Raw genomic sequence first — 26,718 nt, 5'->3', positions numbered from 1 at the left:
TCCTCTGCGGGAGAGCCCAAGGTTCTCCCTCGATGAGTTTGTAAATCATGGGAAACCAAATCCTCCCAGGCCAGAATGGAGCAACTAGCAGCACCCTGTGGCTGCTCTGATCTATCCTGTGCAGTGTCAACATCAGCAGCGGGAGAGGAGGGAAGGCATAAAGGAGGCAATCCGGCCACGGGTGAGCCAATGCATCCTGCCCCAGCGGGCTGTCTGGTTCTAAGAGGGAGTACCATCGTGGGCAATTTGTCGAGGTGCTTGAAGCGAAAAGGTCCACTTCCGCTGCACCATATTTCTGCCAGATCATTTGGACCACAATCGGGTTCAGTCTCCACTCTCCTGGTGGTGGTTTCTGTCTGGAGAGTAAATCCGCTGCGCTGTTCTGTACACCGGGCAGATGAACTGCTCTGACACTCTGAAGGCGAGGCAACGCCCATAAGAGAAGCTTCCGAGTTTCTGCCAATGAGTGATTGGACCTGGTGCCCCCCTGATGGTTTATGTGATAGACTGTTGATGTGTTGTCCGACCGTACAAGAACATGTCTTCCTCTCAGGGCTGGGAGGAAACGCTTGAGAGCCAGTCGCACAGCGTGAAGCTGCAGCACGTTTATGTGTTGGAGTCTCTCCTGGGGACTCCAGACACCCCTCACCATCCTGTGATTCCATACGGCCCCCCAACCTTTGAGTGATGCATCTGTAACAACCACCTCTCGGCGAGAAGGAACAGAGCCTAGAGGGACACCCTTGCAGATGAAGTCCACGTTCCCCCAGGGTTTGAGGTGCAGAAGGCACTGGTTGGAGAGTTGTACAAGCCTGTGCTGATGCAACTTCGAGTTGAGGCCTAGGTTGTTGATCCAAATCTGTAGGGGACATAAGAACAGAAGTCCCAAAGGTACCACTAGCGACATTGCAGTCAATTTGCCAGCAGCAAACCAAAAGGCAGCGTCACAGCCCGTTGAATGTGTGAGACGAGACAAATTACATCGTCCACTCTCTGCGGGGATGGCGATGCAGTCATAGTCAGGGAGTTGATGGCAATGCCGATGAAGGTCGTTTGTTGACTGGGAACAAGAGAACTCTTTGCAAAGTTCACTGTGAGTCCTAAATGAGAGACATGGTTCAGTAGAAGAGCTGTGTCGTTGTGCGCCTGCTCCTGAGTCGGAGCGCAGACAAGCCAATCGTCTAAGTAGGGTAGGATTCTTAATCCAAGAGCTTGCAGTGGGGCTAGTGCTGCCGCCATACATCTGGTAAATGTACGAGCGGCAACAGAGAGGCCGAAAGGAAGCACCCTGAACTGGTATGCCTGACCTTCGAAAGCAAAGCGGAGAAACTGCCTGTGATGAGGCACCACTGGCACATGGAAATAGGCATCTTTTAAGTCGACACTTGTGAACTAGTCTCCTGGTGTGATAGTTTGAAGAACGTCTACCGTGCGGAGCATGTGAAACTGCAGCACTTTGATATAACGATTCAGACGTCGGAGATCGAGGATAGGACGAAAGCCGCCATCCTTCTTTGGAACAAGGAAGTAAATGGAATAGAACCCCCTGAGCTGGTCTGATCTGTGAACTGGCTCTATGGCCCCCTTCTCCAGGAGTTCCAGAATCTCCCATTGTAGGGCAGCAGACTGCACCGAGTTGGAAACAACAGTCATCCCCACCCCATTGAACTTTGGAGGACGACATCCGAACTGAATTCTGTAACCTTCGAACAAGGTTGAAATGACCCATGGGTCTTGAACTTGAGCCTCCCAGTGGCTGAGTTGATTTCGTGAAAAACGGCTGGGGGCCAAACATTGGCAGTCAGACCTGACTACCTCTGCCTCGCATCCCTGAGGACCTCTGGGCGCGATTACTGGAAGCTCTGCGAAACCGTTCCGTTCTCTGGGGTCTGCCCGTAGGCTCACGAAAGGCAGGCTGCTGGGAGAGCTGGCCCTCAACTGCAAAAGCACGTGCAGCTCTGGGAGTCGGCGGAAGCCTGGATGTAGAGTGAAAAGCTGTAGCACGTCTGACTGGCTGAGGTCTGGAAGACCGGTGTAGGTCAACAAACTGTTGCCGAGATTTACTAGCCTCAACAGTACACTCTAAAGTTTGTTGGGCCGCAGGTCCAAATACTTGGCCTGGAAGAACCGGCAGCGAACGGAGTGTGCCTCTGCAGGATTCGGAAAGGGGGGATTGCGCAAGCCACACCTGACGTCTAGTGATGGTAAGGGTTGACATCAGTCTGCCAAGCTCTCTGGACATATAAGCAAAGGTTTGGAGTGAGGCATCACTAAGACTTTGCGTAGCATCATCAACCTCTGCCTCCCTCAAAGACTTTGAGAGGGCAAGGGCTAAATGGGACAGTGAGTTGCCTAGGCGACCGATGCGAGCAGCTATGTCATAGCTTTTGGTGAGGAGGTCATCAGTGACCCTACACTGAGGGCGTGGGCAGCGGGCATCCGGCCGAGCAGCATCAGCTGGAGCCACAACCAGGTTCGCAATAATGCTGTCAACGGCGGGCATACGGTTCAGACCATACTGCGCTGAATCACACATAGAGCTAAGGGCTCTGCAGTCCTGTGATAGATGGGTCAATGATTTGGGGTCCGCCCAACATCGGTGGAGCTCCTCGATATATGGTTGTGAAACTGGAACGTTGAACTCAGGCTTCTGAGTGACTTTGAAAAAGGCACTTGAAGCGGTGGTTTCCGCAGGGGGATTGTCGACCCCAAGCCTGGATAAAGCCAACTGAACAGCTTGCTTGACAAAGGATAGTCCAGGTCCGTTTTGCGGCATGGACTCTGCCTCGGAGGTATGAGAGCCCACTAATGAATGGCTTGGAGAAAGACTCCTCTCATCCTCATCCTCCACACAGTTTATATCACTTGTCATGTACAAGGAATCAGTTGCAGCAATAGACACGACATCGTCCTCCTGCTGACTAACTACATTGGTCTGATCAGCCTCATTAGGGACAGCAGGAACTGTCACTGCATCCTTAGGCTGTAGATTCAGAAGCAAGGACTTAATCTGAGCAAACTCAGAAGTCAACGTTTCGACCTTTTCAGCCAAAGCATGGTCATGAGTAACCTTCTTAGCAGAAGGGGCTCCTGCATGTGGGTGTTTACGGCGCTTTGGGTCCTTCCTGGGGCTGGAGGCCAAAGTCGCACTAGATATTCCACTTTCCAATGCCGCAAGTCTAGCAGATCTCTCTGCCAGTGGCATGCTGGCACAATTAAGGCAGGCATCGCCAGTCAGGGCTTCCCTCAGGTGTCCGATCCCAAGACAGGAGGGGCAAAACATATGTCCATCATCTGGGCTCAAGGGAGCCAAACAGGTACTACAGCCATGCAACAAAGGCCCTGTCAACATTGTGGACTGCGTGCAGATGGCTAACGCAAGCCCTGATGGTTACAAATGGAAAGACAAAGCATGAATCACACACAGTGTAAATAGTAACACGAGGCACGGAGCGTAAAGCACTCACAGCCGTCGGCTTGACATGAGGCACGGAGCGTGAAGCACTCACAGCCGTCGACTTGACACGAGGCAGGGAGCGTGAAGCACTCACAGCCGCAGACTCGACACGAGGCACGGAGCGTGAAGCACTCACAGCCGTTGGCTTGACACGAGGCACGGAGCGTGAAGCACTCACAGCCGCAGACTCGACACGAGACACGGAGCGTGAAGCACTCCAGCCGCAGACTCGGCACGAGGCACGGAGCTTGAAACACTCACAGTGTAAAAGCTAATACAAGGCCCGGAGCGTGAAACACTCACAGCCACAGTAATAACACGATGCACACAGCCGAAAAACTCACAGCCCAAGTGCTAAGTCACTTAGAGCAACGACGACAACACTAGCTGCTAGCGGAGCTGTTAAACTTAGCAAATGGTGGCAGTGCAGACAAAGTACTTCAAGGAGTGGAAAACACTCACGGCAAGCCCAACACAGTACACTATACTGGTTCTGATACACACACTACCACGTAGTTAACGGGGTTAGCGACACAACTAAACAAATAGCCAGCTTTCATCGAAACAGCACAGCTAATGTGCACAGAGGAAAATATCCAGCAGGGCAGCGGCAAGGCGCGCACCCGGCGTTTAGGAAGGTGTACTCACGACAGGCGTCAAAGAATACAAAAAAAAAAACGGTGAAGCCGTGTCTCGCAGCCTCTGGAGGACGTGTGCAGTGCACGTAGCTCCAACCGAAGGTGGGTTGCGAGGCTACAAGCGAGAGCGGCAATCGCAGCTAAATGCGTTCTCAACCTCTAAGAATGCGAGAATGTAGAAAAGAAGCGAGCGCTGGGTGCGTCTGGTATATAAAGACAACCAGTGACGTCACCCAGGTCACATTCAATGGTGTGACTTTGTTGGTATATATTCTCGACCTCTGTGCTGCGCACATGTAGTTATCCAGGTGCTAAAGCACCGCCCTCTGGCGGTCAGGAGGAATGAAATAGAACAATAAGTTTGAGGAGAACACACTAAAACCAGCAAGTTTCTTTTTTCTTTTTTTAACCCATGTCTTAACATGTTCAAACACTTTTCTGATTCTGCTTTTTTGATAATTTGTGTCATTTACTTAGAGGCATCACCTGAGAAAAAGTTAAATTTTAACTCTAACATAAACGTGGGATAACTGATGGCAATGTTTTTTGTTCCATCATTGCACCAATGCTCAGTGTTACCTTTCAAAAACGTCACTTCAGGCTATTATCGAGCCAGTCACACTTTGTCTCTTCCCAGCAGTGAATAAGAGTGAAGAAATCCTGCCCACTGCATGAACTTGGTTAAATCTTGTTTGCCAGGTTCAGGAGAATCCACACCTTTAAATACTATGATTAGACCTGCTGATTCATAGTGGGATTTCCAGAAACGTCTGTCAAAGAGGTTATGATTTCACCCGCATCTGTCTATCAGTTTCTTAGCAGTGTTACTCAAAAACAACAAACATATTGTAAACGTTTGTGAAAATGTCACATCTCTATATATATAGCGGGTAAAATAAGTATCACCATATCATCAGTGATATATATATCATCACTTGTCACCTTTTAATCCATAAATGTATTTCTAAATGTGCTATTGACATGACATTTTCACCAGATTTCAGTAACAACCCAAGTAATCCACACATATAAAGAAACCAGAACAAATAAGTACAAAAATTACATTATGTGTAATAATGTGAAATGACACATGAAAAAAAGTATTGAACACATGATGAAGGGGAGCTTCAAAAAGACATGGAAAGCCAAGAGACCAGCTGAAATCTATCAGTATGGAGAAATTTGTCAGTGCAAATTAATGTTAGCTGGTACCATCCCAACTGATGGCCTACGTATAAAAATGTGTTTCATTACCAAGGTGTCACACAAGAAATATCTTATGATGGGTCAAAGCAAAGAGCTTGCTCAAGATCTTCACAGCCTTATTGTTGCAAAACATACTAATGGCATTTTTTTCTAAAAGGATTTCTAAACTTCCAAATGTTCCAGTGAGCACTGTTGGGGCCATAATCCAGAAATGGAAAGAACATCGTTTCACCATTAACCAGCCACAACCAGGTACTCCTTGTAAGATTTCTGACAAAGGAGTGAAAAGAATTATCAGAAGATTTGTTCAAGAGCCAAGGACCACTTGCGGAGAGCAACTGAACAATTGTCTAAAAGAAAACAATAAATAATGCACTCGGTCACCATGGTCTGTATGCACACTCACCACACAAGACTCCACTGGTCAGATGAGACCAAAATTGAACTCTTTGGATGCTGTAATACTCACCGTGTTTGGAGGTCAAAAGGCACTGCCATCACCCCAAAAACACCATACCAACAGTGAAGGTGGGAACATCATGGTATGGGGTTGTTTTTCAGCGGATGACACTAGCAAATGTTGAAGGAAAGAGGAATGGAAAAATGTACCGAAATATTCTTGATAAAAAATCTGCTGTCCTCGACCAGGATGATGAAGGTGAAACAAGGGTGGACATTTCAGCAGGACAATGATGCCAAACACACAGCCAAGGAAGCTCTCAATTGGTTTCAGAGAATGAAAATAAAGTTGTTAGAATGGCCAAGCCAATCACCTGATTTGAATTCATTAGAAAATTTATGGAAAGAACTAAAGATCAGAGTTCATAGAAGAGGTCCACAGAACCTTCAAGATCTGAAGAGTGTTCGTGTGAAAAAAACGGGTCAAAGTCACACCTGAGCAATGCATGTGACTAGTTTCTCCATACAGGAGGTGTCTTGGACCTGTCAACAACCAACATAGGTTTTTGTACAAAGTATTAAATAAATTTCAGCAAGTGTGTTCAATACTTTTTCTCCTGTGTCATTCAATTTATTACACATAACTTAATTTCTGTGCTTATTTGTTTTAGTTTCTTCGCATGTGTGGGTTACTTGGGTTGTTACTGACATCTGGTGAAAATTTCATGCCGACAGGGCCTTTAGAAATGTATTTACTGAGGAAAATTATGATGCGTTCAGTACTTATTTTACACGCAGTAAATAGCTAAAATAAATCTAATTTTTTTTTTGCTTGTCAACTATGGTAATCTTATTTGATAACGTAAGGCATTTGTCTCGTGTGTTTAAACAGTAATACTGTAAGCACACATTTAACAGTGTTTACCAATTAAGAACTTATTTTAATCATTGTATTGTGAAGCTGTGTGCGCCTTAATACAGTGATAAATGAAAAAGTTTTGAATGAGCGTTTTCTTGTAATTTGTGTTGACAGCAGGACATATTTTAAGTGAGTAACTGTCTAAGGAGATTTAATTATGACTTATCATCAGCATGCCTGAAAGGGAGCGATGACACACTTTGTTGGCTCATGTTTCATTGCAGTGTGCAGTGTTTATGTTGATGTGAAGACATATTATGTATGTGTGTGTGTAGTGTAGATGGAGCATTTGTAATAACCTCTTTGGTGTGATTTCAGGCAGAAATGTTTCATTTATCATGTTTTCTGCCCTCAGGACTGATGGAGGACACAACTGTGTTGGACCAGAAAAATCATATCGCTCGTGCAACATTCAGGTGAACAAATTACTTCTGAAACAAATGCAGTTGTTGTACACTCAACAAAAATATAAACGCAACACTTTTGGTTTTGCTCCCATTTTGTATGAGATGAACTCAAAGATCTAAAACTTTTTCCACATACACAATATCACCATTTCCCTCAAATATTGTTCACAAACCAGTCTAAATCTGTGATAGTGAGCACTTCTCCTTTGCTGAGATAATCCATCCCACCTCACAGGGGTGCCATATCAAGATGCTGATTAGACACCATGATTAGTGCACAGGTGTGCCTTAGACTGTCCACAATAAAAGGCCACTCTGAAAGGTGCAGTTTTGTTTTATTGGGGGGGATACCAGTCAGTATCTGGTGTGACCACCATTTGCCTCATGCAGTGCAACACATCTCCTTCGCATAGAGTTGATCAGGTTGTCATTAGTGGCCTGTGGAATGTTGGTCCCCTCCTCTTCAATGGCTGTGCGAAGTTGCTGGATATTGGCAGGAACTGGTACACACTGTCGTATACGCTGGTCCAGAGCATCCCAAACATGCTCAATGGGTGACATGTCCGGTGAGTATGCCAGCCATGCAAGAACTGGGACATTTTCAGCTTCCAAGAATTGTGTACAGATCCTTGCAACATGGGGCTGTGCATTATCCTGCTGCAACATGAGGTGATGTTCTTGGATGTATGGCACAACAATGGGCCTCAGGATCTCGTCACAGTATCTCTGTGCATTCAAAATGCCATCAATAAAATGCACCTGTGTTCTTCGTCCATAACAGATGCCTGCCCATTCCATAACCCCACCGCCACCATGGGCCACTCGATCCACAACATTGACATCAGAAAACTGCTCACCCACACGACGCCACACACGCTGTCTGCCATCTGCCCTGAACAGTGTGAACCGGGATTCATCCGTGAAGAGAACACCTCTCCAACGTGCGAAACGCCAGCGAATGTGAGCATTTGCCCACTCAAGTCGGTTACGACGATGAACTGGAGTCAGGTCAAGACCCTGATGGGGACGACGAGCATGCAGATGAGCTTCCCTGAGACGGTTTCTGACAGTTTGTGCTGAAATTCTTTGGTTATGCAAACCGATTGTTTCAGCAGCTGTCCGAGTGGCTGGTCTCAGACAATCTTGGAGGTGAACATGCTGGATATGGGGGTCCTGGGCTGGTGTGGTTACACGTGGTCTGCGGTTGTGAGGCTGGTTGGATGTACTGCCAGCTTCTCTGAAACGCCTTTGGAGACGGCTTATGGTAGAGAAATGACCATTCAATACATGAGCAACAGCTCTGGTTGACATTCCTGCTGTCAGCATGCCAATTGCACGCTCCCTCAAATCTTGCGACATCTGTGGCATTGTGCTGTGTCATAAAACTGCACCTTTCAGAGTGGCCTTTTATTGTGGGCAGTCTAAGGCACACCTGTGCACTAATCATGGTGTCTAATCGGCATCTTGATATGGCACACCTGTGAGGTGGGATGGATTATCTCAGCAAAGGAGAAGTGCTCACTATCAAAGATTTAGACTGGTTTGTGAACAATATTTGAGGGAAATGGTGATATTGTGTATGTGGAAAAAGTTTTAGATCTTTGAGTTCATCTCATACAAAATGGGAGCAAAACCAAAAGTGTTGCGTTTATATTTTTGTTGAGTGTATGATGAAACACACGTATGTGTATTTTCTTCAGTAACATTTAGCTATGTAACACCGATAAACCGGGGGACTGAATGTACTTTGATTCAGAATTATATTGAAAGACATTTCTTACTGACTCGCTTGCCATGAAAATAAATGTCATAAATATTTATATATTAAAAGCTAAGTAGTGTCTGTATACGTGTATGCATGCATGCATGCATGCGTGTGTACTTCTTGGATCACGGTGAAACTGGGGAGAGCTGACATTTTTGATGTTTGGTATGCTTATGTATTTTGGGTCAAGGTTAAACGCCGCGAAAACAACGTTGATAGGACAAATATTTCGGGAGAAATTAGGGATATTAGGTAACTACAGTGAACATTGAACGTTGATATCACCATTAATCATCCCTGGTAACCACACAGAAGCTCTGAACAAAGGAAATATCTCAATCTTGCCAGTTGTAAAACATGACATCAACTACATTTACCAAATAATAACTACAGTTATTCACAAAACTTTCTCATTTTAATTTCCTGCACTTTCAGTTGAAATCATGATAGAAACTTTGCATAATTTATTACCACCATTGAAAAATGTCAGCTACCTATTTATAAACACTACCCATTCTAGAGCCCGTGGATCCCCATGGCCAGTAAACTAGTATTGTTCAACCCCTGGCAAAAATTATGGAATCACCGGCCTCGGAGGATGTTCATTCAGTTATTTAATTTTGTAGAAAAAAAGCAGATCACAGACATGACACAAAACTAAAGTAATTTCAAATGGCAACTTTCTGGCTTTAAGAAACACTATAAAAAATCAAGAAAAAAGATTGTGGCAGTCAGTAACGGTTACTTTTTTAGACCAAGCAGAGGAAAAAAATATGGAATCACTCAATTCTGAGGAATAAATTATGGAATCACCCTGTAAATTTTCATCCCCAAAACTAACACCTGCATCATATCAGATCTGCTCATTAGTCTGCATCTAAAAAGGAGTGATCACACCTTGGAGAGCTGTTGCACCAAGTGGACTGACATGAATCATGGCTCCAACACGAGATATGTCAATTGAAACAAAGGAGAGGATTATCAAACTCTTAAAAGAGAGTAAATCATGCAGTGCTGCAAAAGATGTTGGTTGTTCACAGTCAGCTGTGTCTAAACTCTGGACCAAATACAAACAACATGAGAAGGTTGTTAAAGGCAAACATACTGGTAGACCAAGGAAGACATCAAAGCGTCAAGACAGAAAACTTAAAGCAATATGTCTCAAAAATCAAAAATGCACAACAAAACAAATGAGGAACGAATGGGAGGAAACTGGAGTCAACGTCTGTGACTGAACTGTAAGAAACCGCCTAATGGAAATGGGATTTACATACAGAAAAGCTAAACGAAAGCCATCATTAACACCTAAACAGAAAAAAGAAGGTTACAATGGGCTAAGGAAAAGCAATCATGAACTGTGGATGACTGGATGAAAGTCATATTCAGTGATGAATCTCGAATCTGCATTGGGCAAGGTGATGATGCTGGAACTTTTGTTTGGTGCCGTTCCAGTGAGATTTATAAAGATGACTGCCTGAAGAGAACATGTAAATTTCCACAGTCATTGATGATATGGGGCTGCATGTCAGGTAAAGGCACTGGGGAGATGGCTGTCATTACATCATCAATAAATGCACAAGTTTACGTTGATATTTTGGACACTTTTCTGATGTTTAAGGATGATGAAATCATTTTTCAAGATGATAATGCATCTTGCCATAGAGCAAAAACTGTGAAAACATTCCTTGCAAGAAGACACGTAGGGTCAATGTCATGGCACAGGGTCAATGTCAACGAGCAGATCTGATTTGATGCAGGTGTTAGTTTTGAGGATGAAAATTTACAGGGTGATTGCATAATTTTTTCCTCAGAATTGAGTGATTCCATATTTTTTTCCTCTGGTTGGTCTAAAAAAGTAAGCGTTACTGACTGCCATAATATTTTTTTCTTGATTTCTTATAGTGTTTCTTAAAGCCAGAAAGTTGCCATTTGAAATGACTTTAGTTTTGTGTCATGTCTGTGAGCTGCTTTTTTTCTACAAAATTAAACAACTGAATGAACATCCTCCGAGGCCGGTGATTCCATAATTTTTGCCAGGGGTTGTATATTATCCTGTTTCCAGATTTGAATTGTTAATAGAAACATATTTTTAGTAAGCAAAGTGTGCGTTACCTCAAAACTCTTAAAGGTCCATACTCATTTGATTTTACAAAATCTACTTTGAGTTGAATCATAGTTAGAGAACCTGTATTTCTGTGATATATCACAACATTACAGCCAGTTTTGTTGCTATTAAAGTTGCAGATGAAATGGAGGAGGACGTGTGTGTGCAAGCTTCAGAGTTTAGTACAAACTGAGAACTCAGAATTTTCAACTTACAACTCAGAAAAATACTTTTAATAAAGCTATGAAAAAAAGGTTAAGCTACCCACTGACTCAAACCAAGTAAAAATGTTGTAACTATAACTAACATTAGTATTGACGCCTCACAGAGCAGACCTGTGTCCCAGTGGTCTAACCTCAGTCGATCACATTTCCAGCAAAACCCTGATGTGAAATACTTCCAGATTTTATCAGGAGTTCCTCCAAACAGGATCTCTGGTGGCCTGTGTTTCTTAGATGTGTATATAGCTCTCTTCTGTTTTCCTTTTTATCCCACGCTGGCCGAAGGCCCGAAGGGGGATTATGTCATGGCAATCTGTCTGTCTGTTCCTCCATCTGTCCATATAAGGGTATAAGTGTTCTGAAATCAATTCCTCTCACACTTTTAGGAGGACTTAGGTGAAACTTGGTACAAGTCCTTGTTATAGGTTGGTAATACGCATATTATCATATCGTTCGAGCTGAGCCCATTTTACCAGAGTTATGGCCCTTGATGAACAAATCTACACTCCATCATTTTCATGAGTGGGTGCCTGCATTCTGAAATCAACTCCTCTCACATATTTAGGAGCAATTTCATGATCATTGGTACAAGTCCTTGATATATATTGATTTTACACATATTATACTATCCTTTGATATATTGATTATTCTATTATCTAGTTCATTAGCAAGAAATCTTTCTCTTGATTTATGAAACAAATTCTTCAATAAAATTAGCTCATTTTACAGTTTTTGACAAGTGCAATTAGCTGATGTATGTTGACAAAACTAATGTTATCAAAATGCAGCAAGCATTTGTACCAAAGCAGCGTTTGCCAGCGGGGGATACTGTGCAACCACATACCTGTCAACTGGAAAATGTCAGAGTGGGAGTTTTTTCGGAGGAACAAAACATGAATGTACAACCCAGCCTCGTCCCCTGTAGAGCACCTTTGTTCTTATTAATTAGTTAATTAATTAATACATTAGTTAGTTAATTAATTAATGATCAAAAACAATTAATGATCAAATTGGAATTAATTAATTAATTTGTTTATTTATTTATTGCACAGTCTGTAAAACAGTAAAAAAGCCCAGTGACAGTTCCATGGAAGTTCATTGTTTATTTGCTCCTGTGGGCCTGGTTATAGATGTCAGTGGCTCTTTGCAGCTTTGAGTTCATCTTTTGTAGGTTTGAAATCACTGACCTTGCTATCTGAGCTGCACACACAGTGTCACTGGCTAAGTCTGTTCTGTTTTCTGTTACAATCTTGCAAACCATGGAGAAAGTTCTTTCGCTTGAAGCATTTGAATGAGGGATGCATAGAAGACATTTCATCAACTTGCTGAATTAGGGATTACGTCACTCCCTGCATTCATTTATGTTGGTGCGGCTTCCAAAGCGGCAGTGGGCGGTGCACACTTGGACTGTCAATCTTTTTTTTCTCGTTGCTTGGCTCCACCCTTCTACCTGTAAAACTGCTGCTGTCCTCCAGAACGCATGCTCTCTTAGCTGTCCGCTCAGTCCGTGTCAGGGCTGCGAGGGACCAAATGGAGAAAACAGTGACATCCACCACACAATATGCAATTTTATTTATTTATTTATTGTTTAAGTGGTTGTAATCACAATTAAACAGCTATGGAAATATATCCGTTTTATAGACTCAGCGGCCCCGCAGAGGTTCTTGATGCCTTCTGCTGTTCATCTGTCAGCAGTGCCCACTTGTGAACTTTGATATCAGGAGATTTTAAGTATGAATTGGGAGGTTGGGAGTTAACTCTCCAAATCGGGAGACTCCTGATGATATCAGGAGAGTTAACAGGTGTGCAAACACATTAAAAAGTCTCTCAGTTTCTCAGTTGGTTATGGCACTTTGTTGTGGTTTTTTCACATGGTTGAAAATGAGAATTTTTCCCCCCAAAAAGTGAACTTTGATCATATTAGAGATATAGGATTGTGAATACTTTATTTGAATGCCGTGGAACAAAATTAAAGCAGTGACAAAGAAAATTCTTATGATGAAGGATTATGCTGTTAAATATTAGTGTTTTCTTTGACTTCACTGTTATTTTGTAATGTGACGGTGGCAGGAATATGAAAAAAGTTCCTGGTCTGTGTTTATTTGACACTGTATGACCAATATATGTTCCATCTGTATGTAGTAAATAAGTAGATTTATATAATCCCTGCGGCACATTGGTGCTGGTGGCTACGCTGAGATTATAAAGCATGAAGTGGATGAGTGTCTGCGACTCCCCCTGGATGTGTTGCCAGCCCATCCCAGTTTACTTCCCCACCCAAGACCAGTACCCATTTAGAGCTGGGTGGAGTGGGACAGTACAGATGAAGTGTCTTCTCCAAGAGCCACAGATAGCGAGTGAGACCGGGAAGCCCAACTCCTTATCCTGCTGAGCTCTCTGTTCTGTATTGTGTCTCTGTGTGTGTGTGTGTGTGTGTGTGTGTGTGTGTGTGTGTGTGTGTGTGTGTGTGTGTGTGTATAAATATGTCATCTGTAAACTCTGTGAGCTTTCAAATTTGAATAAATTGAATATAAATGTACTTGTTGCTTTGACATTTCAATTTAAATGTCTCTGCCCCATGGTGTCTTCACCTTTATCCTTTCCTCTCCCTCCCAGGACTGTCCAGAGGGATCCAGGGATTTCCGTGAAGAGCAGTGCTCCCAGTTTGATGGTACAGACTTCCAAGGGAAACGCTACAAGTGGCTGCCCTACTACAGAGGTCAGAACAAAAACACAAGTGGATGTAGTGATTTTAACAAAATATAAGATTATATGATGGGTAAAACCACACAGCCGCAGTAAAATCACACATACAAATGCACAATTATACCTTCAGATTAAATGTGACACATTACGATACACCCTGTTCACAAACCAATGTGTTATTATACTGAAACAATGCACATCTGCCCGACAGCTGAGAACCCATGCCAGCTCAACTGTATGCCGAGAGGAGAAAATTTTTATTACTGCCACCGCAGCACCGTGGTTGATGGGACACCCTGTCATCCTGGACGGAGAGATATTTGTGTAAACGGAGTCTGCAAGGTGGGTCATATGAAATGTGAAAGCATTTATCACAGGTAAAATTGGAAGAAATAAGAGAAAAGTCCTGTCAGATGTGCATTTAGATACAAACAACATGTCTCAGCTGCTACATGTTGTATACTGCAACTTATACTGAACTGCTTAATTGGCCATTTCGACCCAAGCAAGTTGGTACGTGTCTTGTGATGACAGCATACAGTCTATGGATGACAGCAGGCTGATAATTAGGTTTAAAGGCCAAAACTATTGTTTCCTGACCAAATAAATAAATAAAATAAAATAAAATAAAATAAAATCAAGCTGAAAAGACAAACTTGAAATCTCTCAGTAGTTTAAGCCTAAAATCTACTCTCAGGGCCTCAGTGGTTATTCCTGAATTTAGTTGTTTTTGGCTGTTACAGTGGTGTTGCTTCAGTTTCCTACCAAGTGTTTCATTGGAGCCAAATGGAAACCTGAATCTTGCAAATAATTTGACACCAAAATTAAGATTGTAAACATTTCCTGAAATCTTGCATAATGTTCATAATATCGCACATAGTACTGATGAAAGAAACGTACTACTTTTTGCGTTGTGTATTTCTCTCATCGCTACTAGCAATAGCGCAGTACCACTTTTTCATGTTTGTTGCATTATCAATACTCGATCCTTCAGTATCTGCTGATACCGAAATCAATCCAATACCCCTTTTCCTGTCTTAAAACAAGTAATCTGATAATAAATATATTTGTCTGAATGTACCTCCCCATCTAATGGGGCTATTCTGCAGAGCCCCATTTCTTCCTATTTATTCCTGAATAGCAAATTGGAGCACATTTTTAAAGTACGAAAGTAACTTCTTGATTTATCTTTGTCAGTCTTGAACAAACTTGGTATAAGTAGTAGTTACGGCTATCATCAGCACCAGTTTTGAAATTGGAGAAAAATTTTCAAACTGTTCACAAATTTTATCCCGATTTGCAAAATCATCGCAAATGTGTGGTAACGTCCAGGTGTTCATAGTCTAAACAGCTTCAATCATGTTCAAACATCTTTAAACGGGGTAGTCCTAGTGAATACAGCTTGATACTTTTTTTTTGATTATGTAACACTGGGGTAACAATTTGAAGCAAAAGCAGCCTTTGTTGCAGTTCTGGGTGCAGTAGGAATGTAACGATACACAAAAATCACAATTCGGTACGTACCTTGGTTTTGATGTCACAGTTCGGTTCATTTTCGGTACAGTATGGGAACAAAATGTAAAACCTAAATTTGCTTGTTGTTTAAACCAACAATTTATTGTAACATTATACAAACAGGAAAATAAAATAATTGCAAAGTGCTGCCTGGTAATAAGTTAAATAAAATGTTCTAAATAAACAACAAATATGTCGATTGATGCTGTCAATTGATTTCCTGAAAGCTGCGCTCTTCATGCGGTGTGAATTCACCCACACACAGTGTAAATATTATCAGTTATCAAGTTGCTCACCAATGAATATGGCTTTTTACACCCTTCAGAAAACCATACACCATATGGTTTTCTTCAGGGTGTATAAAGCCATATTCATTGGTAAAACAACTTGATAATGATTTTATCATATACCTATAAATGATAAATGTTGTATGGTTTTCTGAAGGGTGTAAAAAGCCGTATTCATTGGTGAACAACTTGATAACGATTTTATCATATACAGTGGTCCCTCGTTTATCGCAAGAGTTATGTTCTAAAATAACCCGCAATAGGCGAAATCCGCGAAGTAGTCAGCATTATTTTTTACAATTATTATAGATGTTTTAAGGCTGTAAAACCCCTCACTACACACTTTATACACTTTTCTCAAACAGGCATTAACATTTTCTGACTTTTCTCTCCTGTGTAAACACTCAAAGTTCAAACCTTAGTAGAAAAAAATAGAACGTTTTCCTATAAATAATTATGATGGCTTTTAGAACTAATGAATGTAATTTTAACAATCAACCTACGAGGTTGGACACGTAAGAAATTATTAATAGTGACTCACCAGTATTTCACAGTTCCTCTGACCGCGCCTCTTCGTCTTGGCGTCGCTCCGCTGTCCGGATTGGTTGATTACTCAGGTGGTATGAAAAATATTACCCGTCCGCGAAAAGGGTGCATTGCTATTTTTCTTTAGTGTTTTATCCAATTATATTGGCGTATCATTTATAGGTATATGATAAAAGGTCTTACCTGTGCGTTTTAGTGAAGAAAAGTCGCTCTGCGGTCAGATCAGTTAGCGGAGCGGAGTCTTCTCCCCCCTCCTTCCCCATCGGTTCTCTGTCTTGGCGTAACAAGTTGAAAAAGTCACAGCGCCTCAGTAATGTCTCTATTTACCACAAGTTCCATGCGATCCTGGCACACGCAATGAAATCTCAATAAAAAGTTCTAAAATTACTCAGCTCTCCGTGTGGAGCAGAGACACCATGTGCACGCTGAATGACGTGTGCCTCAATATTTACGTGTAACACTTCAGGGAAAAGCATTTACAGTATGTATTTAATTAAAAGTTTTAAAAATCTTTCTGTTTAACATCTTTCTGTGTAAATATCTCATGTTACAACATGGAGACCCGCGGCTTATAGACAAGTGCAGCTTATTTATGTACAATTTCTTTTTTCTTTTTAAAATTGGTGGGTGCAGCTAATATTCAGGCACGCTCTATAGTCCAGAAATTATGGTAAACACACGCAACGTGAACTCACCCGTGCACAGCCCTGTACTGAACTGAACATCTCGTACCGAAACTGTTCAATACAAATACATGTATTGTTACACCCTTACCCGGAAGTGACCACATAATGATGCTGATTTGGTGAATCAGGGTGAAATGTTTGAACAACTCAAAAATTTCAACCTGATTTCAAAACTGGTGCTGATGATGGCTGTAACTACTGTGTATACCAAGTTTGTTCAAGATTGACAAAAGATGGATCATGGAGTTACTGTGATCTTCAAAACGCACCCCGATTTGTTGTTCGAGATGGAATGGGAAGGAACGGTGCTCTGTGGAATAGGGGCATAAAAATTTGAAGACTAAGTAGCGTTTGTTGCGGTTCTAGCACAGGGTGCAGCTCCTTGCTTTTGTTTTTGGGCAGGTTTGCCAGGTCTCCACTTTATAAGCCAGGCAGTTGCCAGATCTGCAGAATTAAGCCATTTCTCCTGTTTTTGCACTTTTTTGTATGGTGGGCGAACAGGGGTCTGCAAAAGAAAACAAAACAAAACTCAAATGTACAATAGAAGGCACGGATCAGATCAAATTTATTATTTATTTATATAATATCTGATATCCAATTCTGTGATTATGGCCAGTGTCAGACTGATACCAATCTGAAATGTCAGATTGGCACACTCCTAATCATTACTAGTTTTGAAGTGATGAATTAGAAATGAGAAAAATTGGGGTGCAAACCCCATTCTCCTTGTACATCTGGACTTGCGCCATGTTGGGGGTTTTCCCGCCTCCCAGTCATTTACTGTCAGAAGATAAGACTCAAAGACTGACGGGAAACGTCATATTAAAAGATGCCTTCACTGAACAGAGAGTTACTACAACAACTTGCAAGCTGCCCTCACCCTGCGCTTTACCTACGTCTTCCACCTACACTCGACTCCGCACCCAGATGGGCGGGCCGTTGCCCTCAGCGTGGATCAGTAAAGTTATGTGATTGGTTGAAAAATGTTGCATTTGACATTTCTAGGCAGTGACTGCTTGCATTGTATGTAATATGGCATGTGTAAAAGTAAAACTGAGTTTTGTCTGTGTCGCGTGGTAAGCAAAAGAACAGTATCCATCATGGTGTCCCACAAGAGATTTGAAGTTATCAAATAGACTGAGAACATGGCCGTGAGACATACTGTCCAACACTCAGGAAGAGCATCCGGTGTAAAACTTGCGCTGTATGAACATGCAGATCCAAACCGGATTCACTGTCGCAACCGCGAGCAAAAAGGAGCAGCCAAAAAAAAAATTAGCTTTTGATGAGAGAAATTAATCATCTTTAACTGTTGTTTTTTAGAGATTACACTCATTATTGCTATCAGGCAGCACGGTGGCTTAGTGGTTAGCACTTTTGCCTCACAGCAAGATGGTCATGGGTTTGATTCCCACATGTGACCTTTCTGTGTGAAGTTTGAATGTTGTCCCCGTGTTTGTGTGGGGGTGCTCCAGTTTCCTCCCACGTTTAAAGACATGCAGCTTAGGTGAATTGAAACTTTCTAATTGTCCAAGTCTCCCTTACAAAAGTGGTCTTGAATTTCAATGGGACTAACCTGGTTAAATAAATAAATTATTGTACATGCCATTTTCTGTAAATTTACACAATGGTTGCACCATGATAGTTAAACCAGCACAGACGTTAGTGTAGAGCTCACACATTAGAAATCTGTGGGAGTCACAGGTCATTAAATATGAAGTTGAGTGGATCTGACACCCAGGGTGGTGTTGTTGATTTGATGACTCACAATCCTTTTTAGTAAACCAGTCTCAGAGGGATAAGAAAATATCTCACATGTTCTGATCACATTTGGACACAAACCACTGGTTCACAGCAGCATTTCTTTAATCAGAGTGGAGAGTCAACAGCAGATTAAGGATTAATTTCACTATGTGGTCCTGTCAACACTTTCTCTCTTCTTGCGTCATTATTACAGCAATGTGGGAACCTTTTGCTCATGAAACACCTTCTATGTTTAACCTCCGACATCATCTCCCATGTTCTTTTTCATAAGTTTTGAAATTTTGGTGTACATCATTTTTAGCTTTGTGTTTTGGTTGCCTGGTTTTAACATCATGTTGCTAACGCTGTGTGGCTGAAACCTTCCATTATGTCAAATCTTTTTAAGTCATTTGTGTTCCAAACTTTATTGAATTGTTGCTATTTCTGAGGTTTGTGTAATCCTTTTAACATTTTTCTTGTCCAAATTCAAAGGTCAGGCATACTGTCGCATTTACTGTCCAGAGCTACGAGGGGCGATTGAGAGGTTTTAAGCCTGACCCAGAAAAAGTAGGATGTGGTTCTCCATATTTTGCATTCTGAGAAACCAGCATTTATCAACATTGCACCCACTGAGTCAAAACGTCACACATTCTTGAGAAATGTTGGTTTCTCAGAATGCAAAATATGGAGAACCACATCCTACTTTTTCTGGGTCAGGCATAAAACGTCTCAATCACCCCCTCGTATGTTAAAGAATATCAAAATTATCTTATCAAAATAAATTTTTGTTTTATATAGCAGTTTTTTCTAGACTTGTTTTTCAAACTGTAGGAAAAGGTTCATAGCTTCTTTTATCTCCTAATTGATGAGAAGAAAATAAACCAGTCTTCCAGTCGCACCCACCAGTTCTGTGATTAGTCCTTTCAAATTTGGGTTGGATGTGATAGTTTCAATATGATTTTATTTTTATTTATTTACATTTTGGATGTGTAGAATCACATACTTAAAGGACCAAAAAATCTCCTTTTTGTACCTTTGCTTCTGTCAACGTTAGGAGCCTGATTTAAGTGTTTAAATATATGTTTTAAAAACATCAGTAGACAATGAAGTACAAAGAATAGTTGCGCAATCTTGCACATCAAATGACCAATGTTTTGAGCTCAGATTTAGATGAATTTATTTGATGTTGAAATTTTGCATTTGTATTTTCTCTCCTGTTAAAACTGAACCCCTCTTCTCTTAGATCATCCCTGAATAACAACAACAAAAAAAGATTTTGTCAAATGTGGCTTGGAGAAACCATATTTAATGATTGGAAGAAATAATTTGTTTTATTTTATTTTTTAAATGAACAATTTTTTCACTACTTTGTAAACTGATTTCTATATTTTAAGTGTGTGTGTGATACAGTGTTTATTACAGCCAGCACAAGTGACACTGTAAAAATACCAACATTAGCCCTACAGAACTTAAAAAACTTAATATATAATATAATATAATATGGTCTGTTTCCTCTGTAGCGTCTGGGATGTGACAACATGTTGGAGTCGCCTCAGCAAGAGGACGCCTGCCTACAGTGTGGAGGAAATGGACAGTCGTGCCACCTTGTTAAGAACACCTTCGCTGCACATAACCTGCCAAAAGGTATGCTTTCCAACTTGGGAACACTTTGGAAGTTTTTTTTATCACTAATTGTTGTGGCAGCCACATACAGTGCCCTCCAAAAGTATTCAGACCCTTGATATTTCACACATTTTAATTTTTTTTATGTCATTTCAAATACAAAAAGTAAACCAGGCTTCTCAATATAAAAAATTCTAAAATGATCTTCCTTTAACTCAAAGTAAATCTCTACAACTCGATATAAATTAATTAAATATATAAAAACCAAGATGATGGGTTGTATAAGTAATCAGCCACTTTGGTATAATACTTGTAAAAAATAATCACTTTTATTGCCAGTTTTCTTCAGTCAAGTCAGGTGATGGATACATTAATCATTTCCAAGTCACTGAATATGTCTTGTATACATCAGTTATGAAGAAATACAAACAGTATGGCACTCTATGGTAAATCTGTGTGGAGTACAAAGTTCTCAAAAAACTGAGTGACTGTGCAACAACGAGAAGAGTGAAGAAAAACACCAAGACACCCAGACAAGCTAGAAGAAGTTACAGGCCTCTGTGGCTGTGATTGGAGAACTTGTGCACAGTGCATATTTTGCATTTTGTATACAGCTTCATGATGAAGTGGTATAGAGGAGGATTTCCTTAAAAAGAAGACCTGAAAGTTCAGCTGCAATTTGCCAGACAGTACATCTGAGATGCAAGCCTGGATTTGATGTTTTGGTGAAAGAAAATCCTTCTGCTCAATGTTCATGTATCCATTCCCTGTGACTTGTATGAATAAAACTGGCAATAAAACTGATTATTTACAGGTATTATAGCAAAGGGGCTGATTACTTATGCAACTCATCATCTTGGCTTTTATATTTTTAATTAATTTATATCAAGTTGTAGAGATTTGCTTTGAGTTTGAGTTTAAGGAAGATCATTTTAGAAATGTTTATATTGAGAAGCCTGATCTACTTTTTGTATTTGAAATGACATAAACAAATTAAAATTTGTGAAATACCAAATTTGTTAAAATCCATGTTAGTGAACACCTTTGCCAAGAGAATCCATTACCTGCTTGGTGTGGAATTTTAAGATGCTAACTAAACAGCATGATTATTGCACAGTTGTGCCTCAGATGAGCAGTTTTTTGTGTTTAGAAAAAAAATCTGAAAAATGGAAGCAAAAACAAATGTTTTTGTTTATATTTTTGAATATATACTACAGCAAAGAATTTAAAAAAGACCTCAGTGACATAAAAAATACTTTTTGTTTCTTCATCTGCCACATTCTTTTACTATATAAAATTGATATGCATAAAAATTCAAAGTATATAGTAAAAATTAAATGCACTTCTGTATTGTCATTTCTGCTTTGCAGGCTACAACCAGATGTTCATCATTCCTGTTGGAGCCACCACCATCAGCATCAGAGAAACAGTGGCAACGCGCAACTACCTTGGTGAGTTTGTTTTCAATTTTTGAGATGTGCTTGTGGTAAAATGTCAGAGAGAAATAAATTAAGCAGGAAAGATTTGAACACAGAATGAAAGGCATTATTAAGAATCATTTTATTATGGAAACTTGATTTTCAGCAGCAGGGTTGTTTAATAAATTTGAAGATTGTTCTTCAGAAAGTTAAAAAAAGAAGAAGCCCAAACATCCATGTGAAACCTGATGTCAACATGAAATGTGCTGAAATGGCACCAAAGGCCAGCTAATACGAAAATATGCTGTTGATTGTATTCCATTGCTTTTCACTCTTAAGTGTCATATTTCACATGGTTAAGGACATTATGACCTTAATTGCGACATTTGGCTGCTAAAACCTAAGGGCCCTACCCTACACTCAGCAAAAAGCTTAACATAAGTGTCCCTTATACATTATGCTTGACACACTTTTCGTGTTACCAGCAACCCTCACATCTTCTAAAAAAAACAATACCACTTGCCCTCCTGTGGGTGTATTACTCTAAAAATGCAGTCAGGTCAAAGTAGGCGCCTTGGTATCCATCAGGCAAAAGCATTTACGTACATCACTGAAAACAGAGTTTAAAATCTGGTACTGTGCAAATAGCGCACAGTTCAATACGCCTGACATAAGCGGCTTCACAGCGCATGCTTGCCTACACATATATCAGCAGTTACCTGTAACAGTAACTGTAATATGACAGTGTACTGCTTTTTTTTTTTTTTTTTGCCTAAACTGGCTGTAATACACTGACATATGAGAGTGTATTACAGCCAGTTTAGGCAACGAAAAAATAAGAGTGGAAGGAGAGATGAAAAAACCCGTAAGATCTGTTCCTCCCAAACTTAGCATACTGCTTCACTGCTTTATCACAGGAAGCTTTGGTGGTTGGCACTAATCTGTTAATGAGCCAGAAATACTTTTTTCACTTGTGTCTATGTCCTCTGTACCATAGAACTGTGTGCCTGGTGCACTTCAGTTTAAAGGGAGAGATCTGTGTCACTCTGATTGGTTGATATCATGTTCAGTCTGCAGAATGCCCATGAATAATTAACACGGTAAACCTAGGCCTTTTGTGCACCATGTCTGGGTTTGTGCCACTATTTACAGCTTCTTAAATACCAAAGTGCGCTCTGATATGCCTCAAATGGGCTTGACTCTGCTGTGCAAGTGTTTTTTGAATCTGCCATCAGTGTGGGGCCCTAAGATGTTGACTCTGTTCCTCTTGAGGGCACTGACTCCAGTGGAGTTTAAATGTAGTTGAATTGTATAGGACATCAATTTTTATCATTATATTTATATCTGTGTGCAATGACTAACAAAAGAATAATCACCAGCTGTCAAGAACCTGCGTGGAGAGTACTACCTCAATGGTCATTGGGTGATTGAGTTTTCCCAGGCAACCCCCATTGCTGGGACTATGCTGTACTACCAGAGAGGTGCTGAGGGTGAAAACATCCCTGAAACCATCATTGGACGGGGCCCGACTACCGAACCCCTTGTTGTTGAGGTAAGACAATACCCCAAAGATATCATATTACACACATTGTGTGTCAGCTACTAAAGTTAGATTAGGACTCCCTCTGATAGTTAGAGGTGCTAAAGTTACTAATTGTTTTCTGGATTTAGTCAAAACATGCATGAAAGCTACTGTATCTGGTTTTAACAGGGACCTTCAGCGTTGTCTCTTAACTTGTCGCTCACCACTGGAGTAGTTTCAGCTAGTATTAAATCTACTGTGGTAGATTTAATACAAGCTGATTTAATACCCCTTTCTGAGAAACCTAATTCAAACCCAGGAATACTGGAAAGTTGTAGACCTGTTTCTTATTTAATATCATTATCATAAAATGCGAACATGATCCTAAACCAAATATTGCATATTTGTTCAAGAATGACCTTTTTGAACATGTGCACTTGGCTTTTAGGTCACATCAGTGTATAAAAACACTTGCCAAAATGTTGATTGGTCTCTTGCTGGCTGTTGATGCAGATTCCACTTGACTGCTACACTAAAAAAAATGACTCACTGGATGAGTCCAATTCAATTATGTGCAGGATTTCCATCTAATAAATATATGTAGCCCCAACTCAGAAAAAGCACATCCATGCAAGATAATTTAATTTAGTTGGGACTAGATACATTTATCAGATGGAAATCCAATGCAATGAGTCAGTTTTTTGAGTGTACTGGTGTAAGATCAGAATGATACAGTTGATGTAGGTGAACAGAATTGAAAACTATTTTGGTATCTCTGGTCAAGTGCTGCCATGGTTGAGGTATTATCTGTCAGGTCAGTCACAGTGAGTTATTTTTACAGCATATGGTATCTGATTTTTCCACAGTGACGTATGGGGTACCTCAGTTCTTGGTCACAGTTATTTTCTATTTCTGTTTTATGTTGTACCTCTTTGTCACATTATATATAGCCATGGGTTTATTTTGAGCTGTTGTGATGATGATAAGAAGATGTATGTGCCTCTTGTTGCCTCTATGGTGTCTCATGTTGCCACATTGGAGGCTTGTCTGGCTTCAGTGATATAATCTGCTGAGCTCAGAGAAGACAGATTATTAATGACACAGACACACACATACACACACAAAACCCACAAAGACACAGGGAGAACATGCAAACTTTCCACAGAAAGGGCAATCCCATAGCCTTCTTGCTTTGAGGCATCAGTGCTAACCACTAATCCACTGTGCTGCGAGAGACTGACATTTGCTTTTGTCTTCCAGAATTGAGTACTATAACATAGTATCATTCTATTGTATACCTCACAGCATCCAAATAGTACACATATATCCCCAGTTACCTGTAATGCCGCGTTCACAACCGGGCGCGACGCGAGCGACAGTAGCGACAGGTTGCCATGTAATCCCTATGGAAGGACGCGTTTTGGCGCCAAGTCATGAAGCGCGACGCGATGGACGCGAATGAAGCGACGCGAGTGAAGCGATTTTGAGCGATTGGCGTGTTTGTGGCACGATATTGCGTCGCGTCACGTCGTGTTGCCCTCCTCACCAAGTTGAAAAAGCTGAACTTTTTCGTCTTGTCGCGCCGCAATGACCAATCAGGGACTGGATATGTAGTGACGTGGAGATGTCTGGAGTTTGACTGAAGATGTGAACATGTCCTGTCTCTGGTAGCCAGCCTGTGAGCAGGACTTATGTCTTTTTTGTCCTTTATTTCACAATTATGACAGAGTTTTTGGGGGAAGAGCGAGCAGCAGCCCTTCAGCAGGGGGAACGGAGTTTCTTTCTTTTTTTCTTTTTACGTGCGTGCGCGAGTGAATCATCCATGAAGATTATTTTACTTATTAACTACACAGATGTATAATAAAACAAATGGTGACTGGTTTCTAAACACAATTATGACAGAGTTCTTTGGGGAAGAGTGAGGAGCAGCCCCACAGCAAGCAGCGGAGGTTTTTTTTTAATTGTTTACATGTGCGCGCGTGAACGGGACAGGAGGTCCTCAAATTGGGTCCTGCAGAGGCGGATGGACCGCTGAAAGCGGCCATCATCCAGACGCAACTCCTGCAGCAAATGATGATACCCCCGAATTGGGAGCTTTCCACAACAACTCGCTCCGTGTGATCAAGGTCCATCATGTTAACTTGACTGACAGCTGGAGCCGGCAAGCAGAACGGAAGCTCCTCCTATTTGATGACGCACTGGGGCGAATTTTGGCAGCGAAAGCAGAGCGACACACCGGGCGATGGTGGCGCGTCCGTCGCCACGTGACAGAAATGAGTTTGTGGCGTCTGGTCGCACCCGGTGTGAATGCGGCATAACAGTGCAATATTACCGTAATATGACAGTGTATTATAGCTAGGTTAGGCAAAGAAAAAAATGGAGTGGAAGGAGCGAGGAAAAAAACAAGTGAGATCAGTCTCTCACTTGTACAGAACATAGGGAGAGGTATTAATCTTGTCAATCCTTTGAATCCTGTGTTGAATCAAATTCAGCCGAAACAGAATATGGCTACTGGAATTTTGATGCGAGCTAGGAAATGTAATCATATTACACTGCTTGTTACGCTGTTGGCCTTCTTTCACTGTCTCACTGTTCATACGGGAGTAGAGTTCAAGGTTTTGTTGCTAACATATAAAATACTACATGGTTGTGCGTGGCCTTTTCTTACAGACATGTTGAGCCTTATGTGCCGACCCTGTGGTCTTAATGCTGGTTTATTGTGTGTTCCTTGGGCGAAGAAGAAGTCAGTGGGTGGTAGAACCTTCACTTATTTTGCTACAGTGTTGTGTGGAATAATCTGCCTATTGAAATTAGCCACATTCAGTTGAAGTGTTTAAGTCAAGACTTATACACTTTACCTGAATGTAGCTAACTCCACTAGGTATGATTAGCAGGTGCTCAGACTTCATTTATTTGAGCTCCCTGCATTCATGTTTGATTGGGAGGTTGAATTTTTATTTTTTACTTTTATATTTTGCACATTGTATTGTTCAACCTTTTGCATTTTTTTTGTGTCTTTGTATCATAAAGCCCTTTGAAATATCTGATGTGACAGTGCTTTACCAGTAGAGTTTATTATTATTGTTATTACTATTAGTCCCTGCCACGATCAGGGGACATGTTTGTGTGGCTGGTAATTCTCACATGTGTTTACTATTCCAGTTGATTAGCCAGGAGCCAAACAAGGGGGTGGAGTATGAATTTTACCTTCCTAATGGGCGGTCCAGAGAAGGCTACTACTGGAGTTATGGATCTTGGTCTGCCTGCAGCAGGGAGTGTGGCTCAGGTCAGCCTCTGATGTGGAATGTGTTTAATTATATGTCTTTAAGTGTCATATTTGAAAAAGTGAAAGAACTGTGGTCCTTCATGTCATCCTTCATCAGGCTTACCAGTCTCGGGTCGTCTTCTGCACCATTGACAATGAATCCTATCCAGACTATCTCTGTGCATCTTTGCGAAGACCACAGAGCAATCGTACCTGCAATCCCCACCACTGCCCTCAGACCAACAGGTAATAATGGTCAACATCATTGACGACCTGCCTAAAGTGTTTAAT

General features: G+C 41.3%; 1 protein-coding gene across 1 annotated transcript in view; it reads left to right on the top strand.

Annotated features, from left to right (window-relative positions):
• LOC117531882 (papilin-like) overlaps positions 1-26,718 on the top strand; it is a 110,660-nt gene that overhangs the window by 17,147 nt on the left and 66,795 nt on the right. The window contains exons 5-12 of the mRNA XM_034195074.1: positions 6,975-7,035; positions 13,733-13,835; positions 14,034-14,164; positions 20,120-20,243; positions 21,593-21,673; positions 23,020-23,192; positions 26,325-26,468; positions 26,546-26,673. Of these exons, the coding sequence (XP_034050965.1) occupies positions 6,975-7,035; positions 13,733-13,835; positions 14,034-14,164; positions 20,120-20,243; positions 21,593-21,673; positions 23,020-23,192; positions 26,325-26,468; positions 26,546-26,673 (945 nt within the window). The remainder of the gene's footprint in view (positions 1-6,974; positions 7,036-13,732; positions 13,836-14,033; positions 14,165-20,119; positions 20,244-21,592; positions 21,674-23,019; positions 23,193-26,324; positions 26,469-26,545; positions 26,674-26,718) is intronic.

Source organism: Thalassophryne amazonica, chromosome 19 (assembly GCF_902500255.1).
Source record: "Thalassophryne amazonica chromosome 19, fThaAma1.1, whole genome shotgun sequence".
Taxonomy (NCBI): Eukaryota; Metazoa; Chordata; class Actinopteri; order Batrachoidiformes; family Batrachoididae; genus Thalassophryne; species Thalassophryne amazonica.
This window is presented reverse-complemented; position numbering and strand designations above follow the sequence as displayed.